We start from the raw sequence: 24,411 nt of genomic DNA, 5'->3' as shown, positions 1-24,411 counted from the left end.
TTCTTAAAAATAAAATCAGATCAGTTGGCAGAAAGTAAGTGTGGGCATCATTGATGGCAGGTCTCCTGTGAAACTACAGGGATGATGAACCCACCACTTGGAGTCACATTCTCTCCCCCTTCCCAATCCTCGCAGGGAAAGGCAGCCACATTTTGAACTTGTATGCCATCAGAAAATGTCTCATTCATACAAAAAAATGTTTTGTACAGACATTGTGGAGTAAACACAGGACAGCAGCATTTTTGTAAAAACTGCACCAGCTTTTTGGACACTGTGCGCGTCTCCTCACAAATAAAACTTCAATTGGGAAGAGACAGAGAGAGCAGCAAGTCTCTGCCTCTTGATAATGACGCTGCAAAGCTGCACCCTCTCATTACCTCTTGTTTCCTTTCTTCTGTGTGAATGCACAGGGACAATCTTTATTCTGTTTCAACCTCAGTAACTAAACGTACCAAATTATCCAAACTCCTCCATCATAACCAGGGGACGGTGGGGCACCCATTCTGAGCACTCAGGTGGCTTTTGAAATGACAAGTGCCTGCAAATCCTAATGGCTTCCTATCTAAATAAGGGATCCTTTTCTTTTGGTTAGAACAGTTCCTGGCCAGGTACAGCACTGGAAACAGGCCCTTCGGCGCATCACCCCTGACAGTAGATTGGCTAAGGGAAACAAAATCAAGCATGGACAAGGAAGGGACCCCTTTCCCACCCAAAGTAATACCAAATAAACCTGCTCGGCTTTAACCTGACATTGTGAGATTTCTTACTGTGCCCACCCCAGTCCAACGCTGACATCTCCACATCATGGCCACCCAGTGCAGATAGTTGGAATTGATAACTCATGCTTCAGCTACCTCCCCTTCCCCTCCCCCTATCCCTTGCCCCCTACCATCCTCTACCCCCAGCCGCTGCCCTGTATTCTTTGCTTAGCATTACAGATATCAGGTTGACCTGGTCTGGTCATTGGCCAACCCATTTTACCAGCAAGAATCCAGCAAATGTGATGGATGATTGGAGCTAAGGTTTAGGGTAAGATTTCAAATTACTAAAAGGAAAGGCTCACATTCACTTTGCTTTGCTTCCAGGACCTCAAGACTTCATAAAGTGGTTTGCAACCAATGAGGCACTTCCTGAAGTGTGGTCACTGCTGCGAAGTAGGAATGTGGAAGCCCTCATGCGCAGAAAGGGAGGGAGCTCCCACACATAGCAACATCAGCAGATAATCTAGGTATTTTTTAGTGATGTTGGTTAAAGGATAGAAATTGGCCTGTTTCTAATGAAAAAGCCAAACTGTTCCAAACGGAATTAGCTTCGCATGAGATGGCCCATTAACACAAACCAAGATTCAGCCAATACAAGACAAATGTCAAAACTTCCCAACAGCAATGTTGCATTATTAACCCAACTGCTTCCCTTTTTACCATCTGTAGAATGATGATGAAGCTTCAATATGTTTTTTTTTGTTGTTGTTTAAACGTACTTATAATGTGATTTAAAGTGAGCTTTCATTCATTTATACATATTTATAAAAATTAATTGACTGCATTGTGCAACGATCTGGAAAATTCTCAGAGGGCTTCCTTGTATTATACAACAGGCAAGCAGGAATCACCAACAGTATTGCTGTAAAATTTTTTTTAAGTCTTTGAATTTTGTGGAAAAGATATTAAGATTTTCCATACAGACGATGATTGTAAAAATTATTAGACATCTCACAGCATCACAAAGGAAAGTTTCTTGGTAGAAACAGATCGAGTCTTCCTGAAAAAAAGGCAAAGGTAATTGAAGTTTTTCATCTTGCACTCACCAGGACATGTGCAAAGGACATTCTTTGAAATTTGGCATTCTTGCACTTGTCCTGATGAGTGCAAGATGAAAAGCTTCCATAGCACATGCCTTTTTTCCACCAATACTCAAAGCAAACGTTATAAAAGCAGTGAGGTGTCAAGTTTGCTTCGAAATGTTACAATTTTTTTCTCTATTCCATTAAATAAACTATTTGTCTGATTCTATTGAAGATTAAATATTCCCTTCCATATGGCGACATTCCCACCTTCCCTCCTCTTCCCTGGCAGGTTGATTGTGCAGCAGTTCTGTACAACGACGCCCTCACCAAGAAGAGTTTCTTCACTGTGCAAGTCTCTCCAGCTCAGGCGAGCAAACCAAGTCGTGCAATCTTGGCTGAGAGGAAGGAATGGATGATGAAAACAATCGGTTTTGGACACGAGTGAAGATCCAGTTGCTGGATGAAAGGGAACAAGAGATCAGGCTTTAGAACAGAACAACCCTCAAAAGTTTTTTTTCTTATGCATTTGTGTTTTGAAATTAAACCTCTTGAGCTTTTGCACCAATAGTTAATCATGCTCAATAATACCAGATACAGATTGCATGACTGCTTTGCGGACACCTCTACTCGGGCCATTAGCATGACCCCCGAGCTTCTGGCTGTTTGCAATTTTATATTGCCTGATAGAGGTTTACAAGATTGTGAGTGGCATGGACAGAATGGATAGGGCAGAAAAGTCAAGTACAAGGGGACATAGGCATGTGGGGAAAAGTTCAGAGGAAATGTGTGAGGCAAGTTTTTTTTTACACAGAGGGTGGTAAATGTCTGGAACATGCTGCTCAGGGATGTGGTGGGGGTAGATACGATAGTGGCATTTATGGGGCATCTAGACAAATACATGAATAGGATGGGAATGGAAGGATATGGACTCCGTAAGTGCATATGATTTTAGTTTAGGCAGGCAGCATGAACATCACGATCTTGGAGGGCCAAAGGGCCTGTTCGTGTGCTGTACTTTTCTTTGTTCTCGCCACCTTTCTCTCACACTCGCATCTCTAATCTTCGCCTGCTACAGTGTTCCAGTGAAACTCAACGCAAACTCAAGGAACTGCACCTCATCTTTCAATTAGATATTTTGCAGCCTTCTCGACTCGACTCAACACTGAGTTCAATCATTTTAGACTATGCACTCTGTCTCCATTTTTATTCTTTTTTGCCATTCTTCATCTGGTTTTTCATGCTTTTGCTTTTGGACAGAGCTGGTGATTATCCTCCCGGACAGTTTAAGGACGGCACGGTGGCATGCACACTTTTGGACGCTAACAGGCAATATAGCATGGCCAACTCACCTACTCACGCATCTTTAGACATTAAGGGGCAATTTAGCATGGCCAATCCATCTAACCTACACACCTTTGGACACTCAGGAACAATTTCCCGTGGCCAATCCACCTAACCTACACATGTCTGGACACTAAGATGCAATTTAGCATGACCAATCCACCTAACCTGCACATCTTTGGACAATAAGGGGCAATTTAGCATGGCCAATCCATCCAATCTGCACACTTTTGGACTGGTTTCATTTGCGAATGCTTATTTTCTAAGCAGCATTTTGTTCATTTGAACTCAAGTCAAAATGAGATTACTTTGGAACATCAATAAGAAAAAAAACAGGAATTACCCTTGAAATCCATGGATATGCATGTCATCTAGAGTTAAGCACCTTAGAGCAGGGTCTAGAGTTTATGGTAACTTCGGACTGATATTCATCATTGCCGTCCAGTCCAGGGGGCATAGATCAGCTAGATAGTCAACATCTTTTCCCAAAGATAGGGGAGTCTAAAACTAGAGGGCATAGGTTTATGGTGAGAGGGGAGAGATACAAAAGGATCCAGAAGGGCAATTTTTTTTTTACACAGAGTATCGTGAATGTCTGGAACAAGCTGCCAGGAATAGTAGTAAAGGCGGGTACAATTTTGTCTTTTAAAAAGCATTTAGACAATTATATGGGTAAGATGGGTATAGAGGAATATGGGCCAAATACGGGCAATTGGGACTAGTTTAGTCGTTAAAATAAAGGCGACATGGACAAGCTGAGCCAAAGGGCCTGTTTCCAAGCTGTAAATCTCTATTAGCCTATAATAGTTGGAAATGATGTGTGTGCAACGTGAGAGAGCCTGGATGTAGATTGGCATTCTCTGTAATGACCATGCACTTTTTGCTGCAATGCCTCAATCTCACTATATTCTTAAATATTAATCCAGAAACAAACATGTATACTTACAATTTCGCCATCTCTTCCACCAAAGTCTAGAAAGAGCATTCTCACCCCGTCATCCGAGGAGTTTTTTAATTTCTCAAAGGGATATTGCCAGATTAGCTTTGGCAAACTTCCTTCCTGCCCATCTTTCAAGATAGAAAATCCATTTGTATAGTGAATGGTCAGAAGACACTCCTGGGTCCTGTACGTACATGCTGGGAGAAGAAAAACAGAACAAGCTTTCAATCATTACATCCAAAAAAATCTTTGCCTGACAGTCCCTCGCAAACCAACAACCATTCAGTTCAGTTCTGGACTCAATACTTTAACTTGGTTTCTCTTCCCACAGATGCTGCCAGACCTGCAGAGACTTCCCAACAAGTTTTTATTTCAGCTCTCCGGTATCCGCAGTACTTTACTTCCATTTCAGAAAATGTGAGTGTCTGTCTGAGCATCAAGCTGCGGATGCGAACACCTTTGACTGTGATGCCACTGTAGTCAAATTGCCCAGCGACTGCACCCCAGTAGGGAGTCAACACAATCAGGATAGAAGGGTGGAGACAGGGGGAGGGGGTCAAAACCTCAGAAGGTTCATTGATCCCAGACATAAAAATGTAGACCTGAGTAACAGGGCAAATTCCTCACCTTCACCCGAGACTCATTTGGAATTCACAAAGAAAGGAACACTGCTTTGAAATTCCCTCATTTGGTATAATAATTAACACCAGAGATCTAACTGACAGTTTCATTATTGAGCAATTGGTTAATGTACTAACAGCGAGTGACAACATTTTGGAGGTTCAGGCTTCGAGAAGTTTCAGAATGGTTTTAATCCACACTCTCTCCCTCAGCACCGTGAATGCACAGGCCTCTGTAGGAACCTCTGTGACTTCTTTGCGACCTCAAGCATGTTTGATTACAGATTGACCAAGACACTTAGATTTCCAAAAGCACCAATTGCTTCACCTGATCCCACTTTCTGTCCCCAGTGGTGTTTTTAACCCAGTCTATCCTGTAGTCTCAGATCTCACCAACACACTCCAAAGTTTTAAACTTTATTTATTAGTGTCACAAGTAGGCTTACTTTAACACTGCAATGAAGTTACTGTGAAAATCCCCTAGCCGCCACAGTCCAGCACTTGTTTGGGTACACTGAGGGAGAATTTAGCATGGCCAATACACCTAACCAACAAATCTTTGGATTGTGGGAGGAAACTGGAGCACCTGGAGGAAACCCACACAGACACAGGCAGAACATATGGACTCCACACAGACAGTGACCCGAGGCTAAAATTGAGCCCGGGTCACTGGTGCCGTGAAGCAGCAGTGCTAACCCACTGTGTGACCGTGCCGCCCATCTTATCATGTGGTATATATACAATCACTTGAATCTATTTCACCGTTCCATTCAACCACATTGAATGATTAAATGCTGTCCTTACCCAGTCTGACATACATGTGACTCTCAATCCACAGCAATGTGGTTGACTATTAAAAACTCTCAGGGATGGAAGATAAATGCTGGCCCAGCCAGCGACATCCACATCCCATGAACAAATAAAAAAAAGTGTTTATAAGTGTCAGTAAAAAGATTTGGAACAGCATGCAGACACGGTGGCACAGTGGTTAGCACTGCTGCCTCACAGCGCCAGGGGCCTGAGTTCAATTCCGGCCTCGGGTATTTGTCTGTGTGGAATCTGCACATTCTCCCTGTGTCTGTGTGGGCTTTATAAAATGATACAATCCCTATGGTGCAGAAGGGGGCCATTCAGCCCATCAAGTCTGCACCGACAACAATCCCACCCAGGCGCTATTCCTGTAACCTCACATATTTATCCTGCTAATCCCCCTGACACTAAGGGGCAATTTAGCACAGCCAACCAACCTAACCCAGGCATCTTTGGCCTGTGGGAGGAAACCAGAACACCTAGAGGAAACCCACGCAGACATGGGGAGAATGTGCAGCCTCCACACAGACTGTAACCCGGGGCCAGAATTGAACTCGGGTCCCTGGTGCTCTGAGGCAGCAGTGCTAACCACTGAGCCACCATGCCGCCTTTGTGTTCCGGTTTCCTCCTACACCCCAAAGATATGCAGGTTAGGTGGATTGGTCACAGTAAACTGCCCCTTAGTGCCCCTAGGTTAGGGAGCTAGTGGGGTAAATACATGAAATTACAGGGATAGAGCCTCTGTGGGATGCTCGGTCTGACAGTCAGTGCAGACTTGATGGGCCAAATGGCCTCCTTCTGTACCGTAGGGATTCTAGGATTCTGTATCTAATCTGTATCTTAACTCCTTTCATATCCTTACTGAAAAATCTATCAATCTCAGTTTCTGTACTCTCACTGAGATTGGCAAGCTGCCATCCATTCTACCCAGATATCTTTAGAAATGAAATGTAACCATGTCTATGAACATTAACAGGACACGCATGCCCATTTCACACCCCATAGATTGGCTCCTGTCGTATTCCTTTATTCTTTTTACAGACAAGTATCTATTTGACTGATCTTAAATATTGGCTCCTGCACTGGTCCAAGCTCTGCATTCAATATCACTCATACAACCTACACTCCTGCTGATCTGTTCCAGGAGGTTTTTAAACAGTGCAGTTATATTCCAGCTACGTATCTGGGCTGTGCAATAATGCAGCAAGGAGATTGAATTTTGCTACCATCCAAAGCCCAAATCTAACTTACTGACTAAGCAGCGCTCTGTGCGTGTTTGAGTGCACCTGCACACTTCCAGACTCCCGTGCGCTTAATTATTAATCTTTCAGTAGATCGATCAGAATCTGCCCCGACTCTTGACATTAAGAATGTTTGAAAGTTCCCTAGTTGTTCAATGGGCTTTTTTCCAGATAGAATTTACAACACAGGAGCAGGCCATTTGGCCCAACTGGTCTATGCTGGTGTTCATGTTCCACCCGAGGCTCCTCCGGTCCCCCTTTTCATTTCTCTATCCACACATCCTTGTATTCCTTCCTCCCTTGTCTTTATCCAACTTCCTCTTAAATTTATTGATACTATTCACTCCCTATGATAGTGAGTTCCGCATTCTGAGCACTCTCTGGGCAAATAAATTTCTCCCAAATTCCCTCTGAAATTATGACTGACTGTCTTACATTTCTTGTCCCTAGTCCTGGTCTCCCCAATTAGTAGAAACATCATCTTTAAATCTACCCTATTAAACCCTTCCAGAATTTTAAAGACCTCTACCAGGTCACCCCCTCACATTTCCCTTTTCCTGGAGGGAAGAAATCAATCTTTTTAGTTTTTCCTTATAGTTATAAACTCCCTTCAGCGTTTACAACTTCACCAGAGCCTCTTTAACCATTCTGTGAAACGTAGCCTTCCGTTGAGCTCCGTGCTCAGGGGAGGGGATGGCCTAGTGGCATTTTTGCTGGGCTATTAATCCAGAAACTCAGCTAATGTCCCAGGGTTCGAATTCCGCCATGGCAGAATTTGAATTCAATATAAAAAAATCTGGAATTAAGAATCTACTGATGACCATGAAACCATTGTCGAATGTTGGAAAAACCCATCTGGTTCACTAATTTCCTTTAGGGAAGGAAGTCTGCCGTCCTTACCCAGTCTGACCTACATGTGACTCCAGAACCACAGGAATGTGGTTGATTCTTAAAAATGCCCTCTGAAATGAGCTAGTGAACCACTCAGTTAGGGCTGGGAAATAAGTGCTGACCTACCCATTGACACCCACATCTCATGAACGAATAAAGAAAAAATTCTACAGTTAACTTTTTTTAAATTATACTTTCATGCACGCAGATATCACTGGTGAGGCCAGCATTTATTGCCTATCAGTAATTGCCATTGAGAAGGCATTATATGTAGTAAATGATCTGAAATTATTACACAGCAGAGTTAATTGGGCATTTATTTTTAATTTACACATTCTCAGGGTGAGGGTGACTCCGCGTATCCCTGGTGTTAAACAAGAATCACTGACAGGTGAAGACTGGGTTAGGGTGACAGGGCTCCTTCCCTCAGACACCTGAACACACAAATCTAGGTGGACACTCAGCTCAGCTCTGAGGGAGCACTGCACTGTTGCGGGGGAGCGGGGGTGCCATCCTCCAGATGAGACCTTAAATTAAAGCCCCCACCCTGGTATCTCAGGTGGATGTACAAGATCGCAGGGTACCATTTTGAGAGACAGCAGGGTGGCGCTCTCTTTCGTGTCCTAATCAATACTTATCCCTCAATCCACATACATAGAAACATAGAAGATAGGAGCAGGAGGAAGCCATTTGGCCCTTCAAGCTGGCTCCACCATTCATCACATTCATGGCTGATAATCCAACTCAATAGCCTAATCCTGCTTTCTCCCCATAACCTTTGATCCCATTCACCCCAAGTGCTATATCCAGCCGCCTCTTGAATACATTCAATGTTTTGGCATCAACTACTTCCTGTGATAATGAATTCCACAGGCTCACCACTCTATGGGTGAAGAAATGTCTCCTCATCTCCATCCTAAATGCTCTACCCTGAATCCTCAGACTGTGACCCCTGGTTCTGGACTCCCCCACCATCGGGAATATTCTCCCTGCATCTACCCTGTCTCGTCCTGTTAGAATTTTATAAGTGTCTGTGAGATCCCCCCTCATTCGCCTGAACTCCAGTAAAAACAATCCAAACCTAGTCAATCTCTCCTCATACACCAATTCCACCATCCCCAGAATCAGCTTGGTAAATCTTCGCTGCATTCCCTTGAGAGCAAGAACATCCTTCCTCAGAATAGGAGACTAAAACTGTACACAATACTCTAGCTGTGATGTAAATAAGCAGATCATGTTGTTGTTAACACGTTGCTGAATTTGGACTTTGCTGCGTATAATTTGGATGCTTTGTTCCCTATATTACAGCAGTGATTACACCATCAAAAATACTTTACTGGAGGTGAATGCTTTGCGACATGAATAATTAAGGACCCCAAGTATCCTGGACATTCTCTCTTCCAGCTTCTTCCTTTGGGAAAAAGATACAAAAGTCTCAGGTCATGTACCAACCGATTCAAGAACAGCTTCTTCCCTGCTGCTGTCAGGCTTTTGAATGGACCTATCTTGCACTAAGTTGATCTTTCTCTACACCCTAGCTACGACGGTAACATAACACTCTGCACTCTCTCCTTTCCTTCTCTATGAAAGGTATATTTTGTCTTATAGTGCGCAAGAAACAATACTTTTTACTGTATACTAATACATGTGACAATAATAAATCAAATCAAATTCTGATTTTGTGAAAGGCACTATATAAATGAAAGTCATTCTTTACTGAAAGGGCCATTAATTACCCTGTTGGGATTTATACAACATTCTGACAACTTTATGGTCACTTTTGCTGATTCCAACTCTTCACTTCCAGGTATTTTTATAAAAAAGTAAATTAGAAAACTCTCAAACGGTTATGGTAGTATCTGAACTTGTGCTGCCTGAATTATTAATCCAATGATCTAACTAGTTGGTTTGTGGTGAAAGAAGCATTATTTCAGCTAGAGGCACTTTCACTGTTGTTTTCGAACAAATATTGGGAGATTTAGCAAAATCACTCCTCCTGGTTCACAATGGTTACATTACTTTATTTTAAATGGATAAATCTTGTGGCATTAATACCAGAGGTGGTTGTGCTCAAGAAAGGATTTTCTTCCTTTGTTTTTTGGTCTCCCTTTCCCAGGTCTGAAAATTAAATCATTCCCTCGGATTTCCCCAACCATGAAGCTTAACCCCGAGTGTCAGAGCATGCTTGACTGCCCCATGTTAAATATTCACAATGTCTGAGTCAGAAGACTTGCTAATTCATGGGTAATTTGTATGACTATGACTCTACCACACTCATGCTGAAAAGAGACACACTGTCAAAGCTGTTTACCTTGAACTCATCAGGACAGATGTGAGAAAACCAAATTTCAAAGGGAACAATTATTTGCATGAGGAAAAGGATGCTGATTGATTGGTAGGTCAGCTCTGATTGGTCAAGACATTGCTATGGCAAATGCACCAGGAAGCTTTAGGTAGACAGGTTCTTGATTACTAAGGAGGTCAAGAGTTATGGGGAAAAGGCAGGAGAATGGGGATGAGAAAAATATCAGCTATGATTGAATGGCGGAGCAGACTTGATGGGCCGACTGGCCTAATTCTGCCCCTATGTCTTATGGTTTTATTGCCCCCATGCTTTTGTTTAAAGATGCAATGTCTGGATATGTTCCTTTTGCCTGCAGAATGCAGATCATTGCAAACGACTATATATAGCTTCTAGTGAGCAAAAATGAGCGACAATGGGAGTCACAGTGGTTAGCACTGCTGCCTCACAGCACCAGGATCCAGGTTTGATTCCTGTCTTGGGTGACTGTCTGTGCAGAGTTTGCACCTTGTCTCCTTGTCTGCGTGGGTTTCCTCTGGGTGCTCCAGTTTCCTCCCACAGTCTGAAAGATATGCTGGTTAGGTGCATTGGCCATGCTAAATTCTCCCTCAGTGTACCCGAACGGGAGCTGATCTTCACAGTAACTCAGTTGCAGTGTTAACGTAAGCCCACATGTGACACTAAGTGAAAAATTCAAGAAAAACCTTAGTGTGATTCTTTGCATAGTCAGGATTGTGCAGCAAGTGCTTCCCAATCACACAATCACATCTAACCTTTGACAGCAAGTTCTGCAAGTACGGGTTGGTTGGACATGATCAGCACTCTACCTATTATAGACAGACATGTGGATCAATATGATTTGCCAGTATGGCTAACTTCCTGGCATCACATTGGCATTAAAATTCATACACCACGTTACTCATTTGTGCGGCAGACACAATGGCTGGAATTTTTTTTAACTGTTCACACCAGTGGGATTTACCCGTCCCACTGCAGTGAACAGAGATTTATCTGGCTGCCAAATTCTCCATCTTCGCTACAGCGGGAGTGGGGAGTGAATGGGCAGTAAGGTTGTGCCCAAAGTCTTTTTAGCTTGATGGCAGCATCCTGTTAGTGGTGAGTACCACCCGTGTGGCTACTGCACTGTCGCAGCGTGATACCACTAGCTTCACCTGGTGCTCAAATGTTTGAGGTGTTTTTGCCCTTCCATCTTTTCTGAACAAACAGAAACATGGGACCACAGCACCCCGGTGCATTCACCATGGCAACATCTCAGCCAATTAGAGCCAATATACTAGCCATTCTCTGATGATTCGATGGTTAAACAAACATCCCCTTTTCTCACACAGTATTAACTGTTGTTCCCTTAGAAATTTGGCATTCTTATATCTTTCCTGATGAATATCTTTATCTCAGTCTGTGTGAATCACTAGGAAATGGCTTAGTGGTATTATCGCTAGACTGTTAACCCAGACACTCAACTAATGTTCTGGGGACCCGGGTTCGAATCCCGTCATAGGAGACAGTAGAATGTGAATTCAATAAAAAATATCTGGCATTAAGAATCTACTGATAACCCTGAAAGCATTGTCAATCATTGGAAAAACCCATCTGGTTCACTAATGTTCTTTTAGAGAAGGAAATCTGCCGTCCTTACCCTGTCTGGCCTACATGTGACTCCAGAGCCACAACAATGTGTTTGATTCTCAACTGTCCTCCAAGGGCAACTAGGGATGGACAATAAATGCTGGCCAGCCAATACTGCCCATGTCCTACGAATGAATAACAAAATGGGAATGGGATGAGTGAGGGGTGGCAGGCCGGGGGATGGGGGGGGGCGGAACAGGAGGAAGGAAATCGATTGGTTTAAATGCAGAATTCCATTGCTGACTCCCTTTGCAATTGTGTAATGAATTCATGAAAGTTTTCTTTACAGATATCGTGACGATTTAAGTGCACAGGACAGACAATGGAAGGCTTCTCCTTCCTATAATGCATATGATGTCGGTTACTCACTTGTTGTGATCTCTTTAGTTAGCTCGGTTGTTTTGTGGCAGCCCTGTACAATTTGCCTGGTCCAGTTGGACAGACTGGAGCTTGTCTCGACACGGAAGAGGTGCGTCTCGATGCCTTGGCGTGTTCCCGTGCGAGTAGCAAAAGACAATTCCATGCCTGGCTGCGGCGATTCTCTCCCCACACCAGAGTGAACCAATCTGCAGAATCAAACACACACACATCTAATAAGATCAGAATAGAAAAACATCTGAGAGTGAAGGAACTAACATCCATACATTCAATTCACAAGGAGTCTGACTTTTAACCTGCTTCACAGGGTTGGCTGTGGTCTTTTTTTTAATTACAAAAGAACAGAAGGAGGCCATTCAGCCTCTTGTGCCAGCTCCTATCCTTCTAGATGGGGGAGGTATGGGATAGGAAGATGCTGTTAAAGAAGTGAATTGCTGAAGCATCCAGTGAATAACTACAAAGTGATCATGGGCAGCACAGTGGTTAGCACTGCTGCCTCACAGCATCAGGGACCCAGGTTCGATTCCTGGCTTGGGTGACTGTCTGTGTGGAGTCTAAACATTCAAGTCTTTGAATCCCTACAGTGCAAAAGGAGGCCATTAGGCCCATCAAGTCTGCATCATCGATAAACTCAGCCAGGCCCTACTCTCGTAACCGCACATATTTACCCTATTAATCCCTTGACACTAAGGTCAATTTAGCTTCAGGTGCTCCAGTTTCCTCCCACACTCCAAAGATGTGTGGGTTAGGTTCATTAGCCATTGTAAATTGCCCTTTAGTGTCCTGGGAAGTGTAGGTTAGAAGGATTAGCAGGGTAAATTTGTGGGGTTACAGAAATAGGGCCTGGGTGGAATTCTTGTCAGTGCAGAGTCGATGGGCTGAATGGTCTCCTTCTGCACTGTAGGGATTCTATGAGAGAGAGAGCAGAATGTAGTGTTACAGTCATAGCTATGGTGCAGAGAATTCAAGCACTGTTAGAGAGTTCATAACAGAGTTTTAAAAGCATAGAATGAGGGCAAGAGATAGAATTAGGGGGTATGCTGGGGACAGCTCGCTAGGAGTGGCCAGACGCTACAGTATTTAATTAGCTGGAAAGCACTTCGAGCCATCCTGAGGTTGCGAAAGGCGCTATGTTGATGCAGTGTTGAAATTAAGATATTGTTGGAGCAGGAGCCAATGCAGATCAGCACATGGGGTTGGTGGGTGAAGGGGATTTGGGTTGTGGTTTTCTGGCCACGCTCCACCCAAGACTGGAAATTCCCAACCGAAGTCAACGGACCTCTGCATGGTCCACCAAATTTTCTGTCCCGTCTACCACGATTCCCATAGTGGACAGGTCAGGAAAATCATGGGCGGCACAGTGGCACAATGGTTAGCACTACTGCTTTACAGGTCTGGGTTCTATTCCCTGCTCAGGTCACTGTCTGTGTGAAGTTTGCATGTTCTCCCCATGTCTGTGTGGGTTTCCTCCAGGTGCTCCTGTTTCCTCCCACAGTCCAAATATGTACAGGTTAGGTTGATTGGCCGTGCTAAAATTGCCTCTTGGTGTCCCAGGATGTGTAGGTTAGAGGGATAGGGCTTGGGTGGAATTGCTGTCGATGCAGACTCAATGGGCTGAATGGCCTCTTTCTGCACTGTAGGGTTTCTATACATCAATGCATCTATATATCCCGCCCTTGGTGCAAGGCAGAGTTTGGAATGAGTTTACAGAGCGTGCAAGGTGGGTGAGATGGTCAGGCGAGTATTGGATTGCAGACAGCACATTTACAGATGAGGGTTTCAGCTGAAGATGGGCTTGAGACTGGGCGGGAGATGGTGATGTTACAGAGGTGTGATAAATAAAGCAGCTCTGTGCTTTGCAGTGTTACAGTTACATAAATCACAGACACAGGACTCATTCAGGACATTTTAATTGCATTTCAGGCCTCTGCCATGTAGATTAATTGGATGCTTGTAGACGTTTTGAACAGTGGGCAGTGAGCAAAGGAGTTGCTTATTGACTGTAGGGGGATAACAAGCTCGGGAAGCTCTGTTCTGGGATGAGTTTCACTGTTATCTCCACTGCTATTGCCGGTTGCAGATAAATGAACGACTTTCGAGTGTTTTTAACAGAATTTACTGGGAATCAGAACAGCCTGTGGTATTTACAGAACTTTCTCAATGTATCATAATGAGCAGATGTGAAGTTCATGACATTCAAAGGCTCGAGGCTGATTGCCGTTTATTTAAAGAGCAGCCAGTTTCATTTGCGGAAATACAAGAACCTCACACTGATGGAATGAAAAGTGGGACCTCTCACTCCCATAATCGATTTAACTTGGCAAATTCACAACACACCATATCCAACAGCATCCCAGAGACTAGGGAGAAAGTGAAATCTAAATCCACCAATCCACGGATTCTGGGATTCGGCAATGGAGTCTTTTTTCCATTCGGACAAATCCTGCTAATTTCACAGTCTGAACCATGTTTAGAAACTAAACGCACTCGCTGGTGCTTTGACCCATTACACATCTTATGGGAGCAATTAAGACATGAACCGTTTCCAAACCTCATCTCTTGGCAATTAGTATCTGGATATAAACATCAGAGGACAGTAGTTTAACAGTGCACGGATTTATTTGCTCAAGGCTGAGATCTATTTCTTAAGCTTTGCCCATTATTCATTGTCTTTTTTATCTGACTGATGTTGGGCGGGCGATACCATGCCAGACCCCTGCCCAATCCAGCCATGGCTCAGTAACACCTTGGGCTCCGAGTCAGAGAGTTCTGGATTTGAATTGCCCTCCAGAGAATTGAGTAGAAAAACAAAATATAGTGCTGAGCAGCTGGAGTCTCTAGGAGTTGAAAGTCTGGGTTACTCCAGCACACTGCTGTGTTTATGTGTGTGTGGCCCTGAAGAAAAAGTTTATTTTTTGGGGAGAAATTTGCTGTTTGGCTGACAGTCCAGCATCATCTGAATGGGCAATGTGTCTTTTTGCTTTCTGATTAGTGTAGGAAGGCAATGTGTCACAAGCTTGGATGTGTTGATCAATTACTGGCTGGAGCATGGGGGCAGGTTAGTGATCAGGTCTCCAGGAATGCACTTAATCACACTCAAAATGGATAGGACATTTCCAAAGTTTGGGATGGTGCATCATGGATATAATTTGATTTATCATTGTCACACATACAGTGAAAATTATTGTTCCTTCCCCTCAAAGCATACCATTCATAGAGTACATAGGAGGAGAGGAAAGGCGAGAATGCAGAATGTTATCAGATGTATTAGTGTACATTAGAGAAAAGTATGTTCTTGCACTACATAGACAAAGCATACCGTTTATAGAGAAGGAAAGGAGAGGGTGCAGAAAGTAGTATTATAGTCATAGCTAGGGTGTAGAGAAAGATCAACTTAACATGACGTATGTCCGTTCAAAAGTCTGATAGCAGCAGGGAAGAAGCTGTTCTTGAGTTGGTTGGTACGTGACCTCAGACTTTTGTATCTTTTTCCCGATGGAAGAAGGTGGAAGGGAGAACGTCCAGGATGTGTGGGGTCCTTAATTATGCTGGCTGCTTTGCCGAGACAGCGGGAAGTGTAGACAGAATCAATGGATGGGAGGCTGCGTTGCGTGATGGATTGGGCTACATTCACGACTTTTTGTAGATTCTTGCGGTCTTGGATGGAGCAGGAGCCATACCAAGCTGTGATACAACCAGAAAGAATGCTTTCTATGGTGCATCTGTAAAAGTTGGTGAGAGTTGTAGCTGACATGCCAAATTTCCTTAGTCTTCTGAGAAAGTTGAGGCATTGATGGGCTTCCTTAACTATAGCATCAGTATGGAGTGACTGGGACAGATTGTTGGTGATCTGAACACCCAGAAACTTGAAGCTCTCGATCTTCTCCATTTCAGCACCGTCAATGTAAAGGATGTATCGGTAATATCCGGCCTCCCAGGAACAGCATGAGACAAATAGCTGTTCCATTTGGGGCCTCCCACATGTTATGCTCCAAAGAGTGGGACTTGAACCCACAGCCGCCTGACTGACTCATGGGTGATGATGTTGGCGATGAGTTGAACCCAAAATCACAGACACAGCAGCATTCCTGCGAGGTTGCACTGAACAGGTCCAAACATTTTCAGCCCCTTTAAATCATCCACACTCCTTAATCCTCAAATCTCTGACTCAGGGCTGAAACCTTGTCTTACCATTTACCCAGCGCACCACAAGGTGGCGGTAGGCGCATCCCCCTGCTTCAAATATTAACCCACGAACAAATCAAGGCAGCTACTGAAGCTAATACAGATTCAGCTCACCTTTAGGAGAAGCAGCCTGAACAAGATAAAAATGCTTTCACAGTGATGTAACTACTGAAAAAGGAAGATATATTATCTAGTTGGGATTGTGTGTGGCTCAGAGGAGAACTTGCACTGACACCAGAGTGGGTTCTAAGTAAGGTCTGAAAAGGGGAAGGGAGTGACGTGGTTAAAGGGAGGAATTCCTGCGCTTAGGGCCCAGGCAGCTAATGACAGAACCTGGCAGGCGCTAAACCATCATCACCAGGCTGGAGTGTGGTTCTCAGCCTTTTGGCTGACATCAAGCATCAGATGAAGCCCAAGACTGGATTTGATTTGATTTGATTTATTATTGTCACATGTATTAACATACAGTGAAAAGTATTGTTTCTTGCGCACTATACAGACAAAGCGTACTGTTCATAGAGTAGGAAATGAGAGGGTGCAGAATGTAGTGTTACAGTCATAGCTAGGGTGTAGAGAAAGATCAACTCAATGCAAGGTAAGTCCATTCAAAAGTCTGATGACAGTGGGGAAGAAGCTGTTCTTGAGTCAGTTGATATGTGATCTCAGACTTTTCTATCTTTTGGGTGAGGTAAATGCTTTATCTCGTCAGCCTGGATTTTGTTTGTCTCTCTTGTGGGGACGATGAATTGGATTCAGTTTGAATTTGGTTTTTGGAGGAGGCAAGGGGATGGATTCGGGTTTTCCTGGTCTACTCTGAGCATTGGCTTTATAACTTAAAGCATTCTTTATCCTCTCCATTCTTAAAAAAGGAAGAAGGAGTGATGCACACAGGGCCAGATTCACAAGATTGGAGAGTTTGGAGGGCTGTTGCAGGGTTGGGAAGGTTATGGAGTAAGGAGAGGTGAGGCCACAGAGAGAATTAAATAAGAGGATTGGAATTTTCAAATGTGACTCCTGAAATATCATCTGTGGGTAGTGTACATTGCAACCTTTGTCTGAGTGTCACCACCACCTAGCGGTTCCTGCCCGAGTCACTCATCATCCTGACCTGGACATATATTGGCTGTTCATTCACTGTCGCGGAGTCAAAATCCTGGAACCGCCTCCCTAACAGCAGTGTGGGTGTACCTACCCCACATGGAGTGCAGCAGCTTCAAGAAGGCAGCTCACCACCACCTTCTCAAGGGCTGGCCTAGCCAGTGACACCCACATCACACAAAAAGAATAAAAAGAACTCTGGGCAAGGCAATCCCATTTCAGCAATGATTTATGGTTTGTAACCAGTGTCTCTGGGAGAGGGTCAGGACTATATTAACAAGAACACAATGTATTCACAGCAGTTCCATATGTCAGAGTGATGAACTACAGTGAACAATACAAACCTCAGATTCACTTTGATTCCAGATTGAATTCAACTGCTCCACACCCTTCCCTAAAGGGATGCAAATATTCAATCCAAGTCTGCACCCTTTCTATCTCAAGCAATAGGATATAAGGGGGTAGACATCATGTTTCAGCTAGACAAAGCCCCAGTTAGCCATAGGGAATCACCATGAGCAGTTCTGGGCAGCGCACCTTAGGAAGGATATGGATTTATTGGGAGTGCAGTGCTGATTTACCAGGATTCAATCAGGACTCCAAGGGTTATATTGTGAGGAGATTAAACAAACCAAGCTGCATTCTCTGCAGCTTAGAAAGGATAAGTGGCGAGTTAAGTAAAGTTTAAGGAAGTTTTTTTTAGGGGAGGCAGTGGTATAATGGTATTACTAATGCAGAGATTCAGGGTAATGCTCTGGGGACCTGGGTTCAAATCCCATCATAGCAGATATGAAGTTTGAATTCAATAAAAAGTCTGGAATTAATGACCATGAAACCATTGCCGATTGTTGGAAAAACGCATCTGGTTCACTAATGCCCTTTAGGGAAGGAAATCTGCCATCCTTATCGGGTCTGGCCTACATGTGACTCCATCTGACCTCTGAAATGGCCCAAGTAAGTGTGTTAGCTCAAGGGCAATTAGGGATGGGCAATAAATGCTGCATAAATCGCTTTCCCAATCTACCCTTTTTCCATTGGTTGGGAGGGGGGGTGGGGGGTACAGCCCAAAAATGAGAATGACACCTTTCAGAAGTGAAATTAGGAAACATGTAGGGTGGTAAAAGTTTCAAATTCTCTTCTGTCAAATGGCAATTGATAAATTGGTCCGTTGTTAATATCAAATCTGAGTGTGATAGATTTTTGTTAGCCAGAGATATCGAGGAATATGGAGTAAATGTGGATAAATGGGATTAGGTAACAGACCATCACCCAGCCATGATCTCACTTGATGGCGGAACAGGTTTGTGGGGTTAAATGGTCTCCTCTTCTTCCTAAATTCCTTGGTTTGTTGTTGAGATGGATAATCCTGCTTCAGATGCAGAGAAGAAGGTACAGATGACTGATGTAAAGAACGTAAGAAATATTTGTCAAACTCTCTGATTAATTGACTCCCCTAAAAAAAAACTTCCTTAAACTTTAATTAAATTGCCACTTATCCTTTCTAAGCTGCAGAGAATGCAGCTTGGTTTGTTTAATCTCCTCACAATATAACCCTTGGAGTCCTGATTGAATCCTGGTAAATCAGCACTGCACTCCCAATAAATCCATATCCTTCCTAAAGTTGCTGATTAATTATCATATAGTGATTTTTAAAATTGTTCTTGGGATTTGGGCAGTGTCGCTCAGACCAACATTTACTGCCTTTCTTTAACTGCCCTTGAGAAAGTGGTCATGGGCCACTTCAGTCCATAAGGTGTAGGTACTCCCACAGGGCTGTTAGGGAAGGTGTTCGGACAGTGAAGGAAGTGATATATTTTCAAATCACAGAATCACAGAATTCCTACAGTGCAGAGGCGGCCATTCGGCCCATCGAGTCCACACCAATCACAATCCCACCCAGGCCCTATCACCATAATCCCAGGTATTTACCCTTGCTAGTCCCCCTGACACTAAGAGGCAATTTAGCATGGCCAATCCGCCTAACCCATATTTCAGACTGTGGGAGGAAACCCACGCAGACATGGGAGGACATGCAGACACGGAGAGAACATGCAGACTCCACACAGACAGCGACTCAAGCCGGGAATCGAATCCGGGTCCCGGCGCTATGAGGCAGCAACGCTAACCAATGTGCCACCATGCCACAAGTTAGGATGGTGAATGACTTGGAAAGGAACCTCCAAGCAGTGGTATTCCCATCCAAGTACTCTCCTGATTTTTCCTTAGTTGGGTGAGTTGCTGCAGTGCATCTTGTAGATGGTAGATTGAAGTTTAAGAAGTTTTGTTTTAGGAGACATAGTGGTATAGTCACTGGACTAGCAATCACAAGACCCAGGGTAATGCTCTGGGGACTCGGGTTCGAATCCCACCACGGCAGATGGTGAAATATGAATTCAGAAAAAAAAATTATGATGACCATCTACAAGGCACAAGTCAGGAGTGTGATGAAATACTCTCAACTTGCCTGGATGGGTGTAGCTCCAACAACACTCAAGAAGCTTGCCTGCTACTGTGGTGGAGGGAATGAACATTTAAGGTGGCGGATGTGATGCCAATCAAGTGGGCTGCTTTGCCCTGGATGGTATTGAGCTTCTTGAGGGTTTAGGAGCTGCACTCATCCAGGGAAGTGGGGAGTATTCCATCACACTCCTGACTTGTGCCTTCTAGAGGGTCATCATTACACTTCTACCGAATTCATATTTCACCATCTACCATGGTGGGATTCGAACCCGGGTCCCCATAACATTACCCTGGGCCTCTGGATTAATAGTCCAGTGACAACATCATTATTTCACTGTCTCTCCTTAAACAAAGCTTCTTAAACTTCAGTTAAATTACCCCTTTTCCTTTCTAAGCTGCAGAGAATACAGCCTTGACTTGTTCAACCTCCTCACGATATTACCTTTGAAGTCCCAATAGAATTCTGGTAAATCTATGCTGCACTCCCTCCCAGGCCAATATCCCCACATCCTTCTTAAGGCATGCTTTGGGGAGTCAGGAGATGAATTACTGCAGAATTCCCAGCCTCTGGCCTGCTCTTGTATGGCTCATGAACGAAGAAAACGCCATTATTGAAAACAACATCAAGATTCTCCTGGTAAACTGGAGTCTGTAATAGAAGACGGAGTTTGTGGCTTCTCCTTACCTGGTAGCAAGCAGTGGATGGGTGTGAGCTGGGCTGAACCAGGATTCTTTCATGCGAGGCATGCTGGGATATAATACCATATCCTTTTCGGTGAGTACAACCAGCACGGGCTTCCATTGCTGCTTCCCATTCTGCCCCAGTGTCTGGATCGGGAGAGAAATGGACAATGTTAAGGAGTGACCAATCCCATCTCACTGAAGCAACAACAACGAAAAGGGATTAGTTTAGATTAGTGGGTCATTGTTTTTAACTGGTCGGCGCAACATTGTGGGCCGAAGGGCCTGTTCTGCGCTGTTATGTTCTATGTTCTATGTTCTAACTCACATTTATAAGAACTAGGAGCAGGAGTCAGCCATCTGGCCCCTTGAGCCTGCTCCATCATTCAATAAATCATGGCTGATCTTGTTCGTGGACTCAGCTCCACTTACCCACCTGCTCACCATAACCCTTAATTCCTTTACCGTTCAAAAATTTATCTATTCTTTCCCTAACAGCATTCAATGAGGTAGCCTCAACTGCTTCACTGGGCAGGGAATTCCACAGATTCACAACTCTGTGTGAAGAAGTCCCTCTTCAACTCAGTCCTAAATCTGCTATGCCCCCTAGTTCTAGTTTCACCCACCAGTGGAAACAACTTCCCTGCTTCTATCATATCTATTCCCTTCATAAAGCTGCCTTATACAGTGCTGCCTTCAGAGGCCTCCACCACCTCCAGACATCCCAAAGCATGTTACAGCCAATGCAGCGCTTTTCGAAAGCGTGGCAAACATTAAGTTGTCCCAGGGCACTCTGGGAGACAAATAAATTCAGGAACAAAAAAAAATCGATTTCTCAGGACTTCCCAGAATGCTTTATAGCTAATGTTATATTCCTGAGGTGCAGCCATTGTTGTAACATTGGTAACCGAGCAGCCAATTTGTGCACAGCAAGATCCCTCTACAATAATGACTAGATCATTTGATTTTCTGATGTCGATTAAAGTGTAAATATTGGCCGGGACATCTGGGAGAACTGTCCCGCTCTCTTTTAAAATCTTAGTCATGAGATCCACCCAAGAGGGCAGGTGGGCCCTCAGTTTAGCATCTCATCTGAAACATGGCATCACCAGCCATGCAGCACTCGCTCAGTGCTGCACTTCAAATGATTCTATGCTCCCTTCACAGCTCCTTGAAAGTGGAGTCACAGATGGACAGAATGGTGAAGGCGGCATTCTGCATGATTGGTTTCATTGGTTAGAACATTGAATACAGGAATTGGGGTGTCTCGTTGTAGTTGTACAAGACATTGTTAAAGCCACACTTGGAATACTGTGGTCTATAGGTCTATAAAATAATGAGGGGCATAGATCAGCTAGATAGTCAATATCTTTTCCCAAAGGGAGGGGAGTCTAAAACGAGAGGGCACAGGTTTAAGGTGAGAGGGAAGAGACACAAAAGGGTCCAGAGAGGCAATTTTCTTTTTTACACAAGAGATGGTGACCATCCGGAATGAACTGCCAGAGGTAGTAATAGAGGCAGGTACAATTTTGTCTTTTAAAAAACGTTTAAACAATTACATGGATATAGAGGGATATGAGCCAAACGCGGGCAATTGGGACTGGCTTAATGGTTTAAAAAAGGGCGGTGTGGACAAGTTGGGCGTTTCCATGCTGTAAACCTCTATGACTCTATCAAAATTTTGAATACACTCTGCAGAACTTGCCAAGTTGAAAAACCGTTTAGATTTTAATCTTCTTCCAATTCTTGGGTGAATGGACAACTAATTAGACAGAAACAAATGAGTATCCTCCAGCCAACTGCAGTCTGCATTGATTTCTTTCCGAATATCTCCTCTGAATGTTAATTACCCTGTCTGCGCTCCAATACACACACACCAGCAGAGAGATGTGGGAGTCTCCTAACAACAACATGTTCAGTAACTTCTTTTTAAGCAGTGGTCGTTGGGATGGGGTGGGGCACATCCAGGAAATTTGGGAATGTCATCTGGAGTGGTAGCAATTGGGCAGTTCACTCCTTTTGCGAGGCATGTTAGTTACAAATTTTCCAGATGCACCATAGAAAGCATTCTTTCTGGTTGTATCACAGCTTGGTATGGCTCCTGCTCTGCCCAAGGCTGCGAGAAACTACAAAGGATCACGATCGAAGCCCAGTCCATCACTCAAACCAGCCTCCCATCCATTGACTCAGTCTACACTTCCTGCTGCCTCGGGAAAGCATAATTAAGGACCACACGCACTCCAGACATTCTCTCTTCCACTTCTTCCATCGGGAAAAAGATACAAAAGTCTGAGGTCACATATCAACCGACACAAGAATAGCTTCTTCCCTGCTGCTGTCAGACTTTTTGGCTCAGATTTTATGACCTTGCTCGACTGTGGGGCAGGCGTGCTGGTACAATTCCAGCATTTGAACGGACCTACTATATATTAAGCTGATCTTTCTTTACACCCTAGCTGTGACTGTAACACTACGTTCTGCACTCTCTCCTTTCCTTCTCTATGAACGGTATGCTTTGTCTGTATAGCACGCAAGAAACAATACTTTTCACTGTATGTTAATACATGTGACAATACTAAATCAAATCAATTTAATCAATTCAATTCACACCCCGATGCCAGGGCTAGAGATGTGAGAACACTTCTTTATTCTTTCATGGGATGTGGCGTCACCAGGCTGGGACCGCATTTGTTGCCAATCCCTAATTTATCCTTAGAGTGAGTGGCTTCCTAGGTCATTTCAGAGGGCAGTCGAGAGTCAACCACCTAGCTTGGCTCTGGAGTCACTGTAGGCCAGACTGGGTAAGGATGGCAGATTTCCTTTCCTAAAGGACATTAGTGAACCAGATGTATTTTTACAACAATCAACAATGGTTTCATGGTCATCACGGACTAGCTTTCAATTCCAGATTTATCGACTGGATTTAAATTCCAGCAGCTGCCGTAGTGGGTTTTGAACCCGTGTCCTCCAGGGTTTTAGCCTGGGTCTTTGAACATCGAAATTACCACTAGCCCCCTGAGTTCTTCAGATTCTTTGACAGGTTTGTAAATATTTGAGACTATAATCTAACCATGTCAGTGGCAGGAACATTAATATCAAAGGGTCTCTCTCTTCATTCTATTACCGAATGAGGAAGGAACGCGAAAGGGAATCACTCAACCAAGCCTCAAATCATAAAACCTCAGAGAAAAGTGCCATCACTACCTCAGAAAGTTCATTGTGAGCTGGGCCAATCAAGGCCCCATTGAATTAAAGGACCACGCTTCAGAAAATGTGGCTTATAATTGATGAATAATTGCAGGAAGACTGGTCAGAGACAACTTAAAAAAAAGTAAGCTTTAAATAAATAGCTGACAAAAATTAAATCTGGAACTTGCAATTTTCTCGTCCTGAGGGAGAACCTCGCTCATTGGGAGCTGAGTTTGGAGTTTTCAATATATCGAATTTGGGGCATTCCTGATTTCCTGAAAATGATGAGTGGGATTCTCCGGTTGTGTCTGTGGAGGGACCCATTGCGAGCGAGAATGGAGAATTTGGCGTTCTAGTCCAAACTCCAGCTGGGAAGAAGGGTGGAAGATTTTGGCCACTATCTGGGAAATCGGACGTCTACTCTCTTTTCCTTTGACGAAGAGACTTTGATCCACAAGCAGATTTCGGGGCTAACTTTTCTCTCTTTCTCCTCCAGAGGAAGGAAGCTGTAATGATGTTAGTTTAATTAGAAGCCAATATTTACACTGTTCTTCAGCCTTTGAACTTAGAACATAGGAAAGGCTATCATTGGCTAATTACATATCTGGGGAAATCAAGTCTGCTGAGTAACCTTCAGTGTGCGTGCTTTGTGATCCAAAGTGCAGGCACCTCACAGCATCAAGCAATGCAAAAGGAGGCAATTTGGCCCACTGTGACTGTGCCAGCCCTTTGGAAGCCCCACTCACCTGTTTTTTGATCCCTCCATAGCCTTGCAATATGTTTCTTTTTCAAATATTTGTCCAATTCCCACGCACCCCAGACATACCCTCTTCCATTGGGGA

General features: G+C 43.9%; 1 protein-coding gene across 1 annotated transcript in view; it reads right to left on the bottom strand.

The window, feature by feature from the left end:
- Nucleotides 1-886: 886 nt before the first annotated feature.
- Nucleotides 887-24,411, bottom strand: part of sntb1 (syntrophin, basic 1) — a 101,039-nt gene continuing 77,514 nt past the window's right edge. The window contains exons 5-8 of the mRNA XM_080193939.1: nt 20,385-20,527; nt 11,948-12,144; nt 4,074-4,264; nt 887-2,242 (exon numbers count right to left, since the gene is read on the bottom strand). Coding sequence (XP_080050065.1) covers nt 2,150-2,242; nt 4,074-4,264; nt 11,948-12,144; nt 20,385-20,527 — 624 coding nt within the window. The 3' untranslated portion in view covers nt 887-2,149. The remainder of the gene's footprint in view (nt 2,243-4,073; nt 4,265-11,947; nt 12,145-20,384; nt 20,528-24,411) is intronic.

This window comes from Carcharhinus amblyrhynchos, chromosome 8, assembly GCF_965287045.1.
Source record: "Carcharhinus amblyrhynchos chromosome 8, sCarAmb.v2.hapA, whole genome shotgun sequence".
NCBI lineage: Eukaryota > Metazoa > Chordata > Chondrichthyes > Carcharhiniformes > Carcharhinidae > Carcharhinus > Carcharhinus amblyrhynchos.
This window is presented reverse-complemented; position numbering and strand designations above follow the sequence as displayed.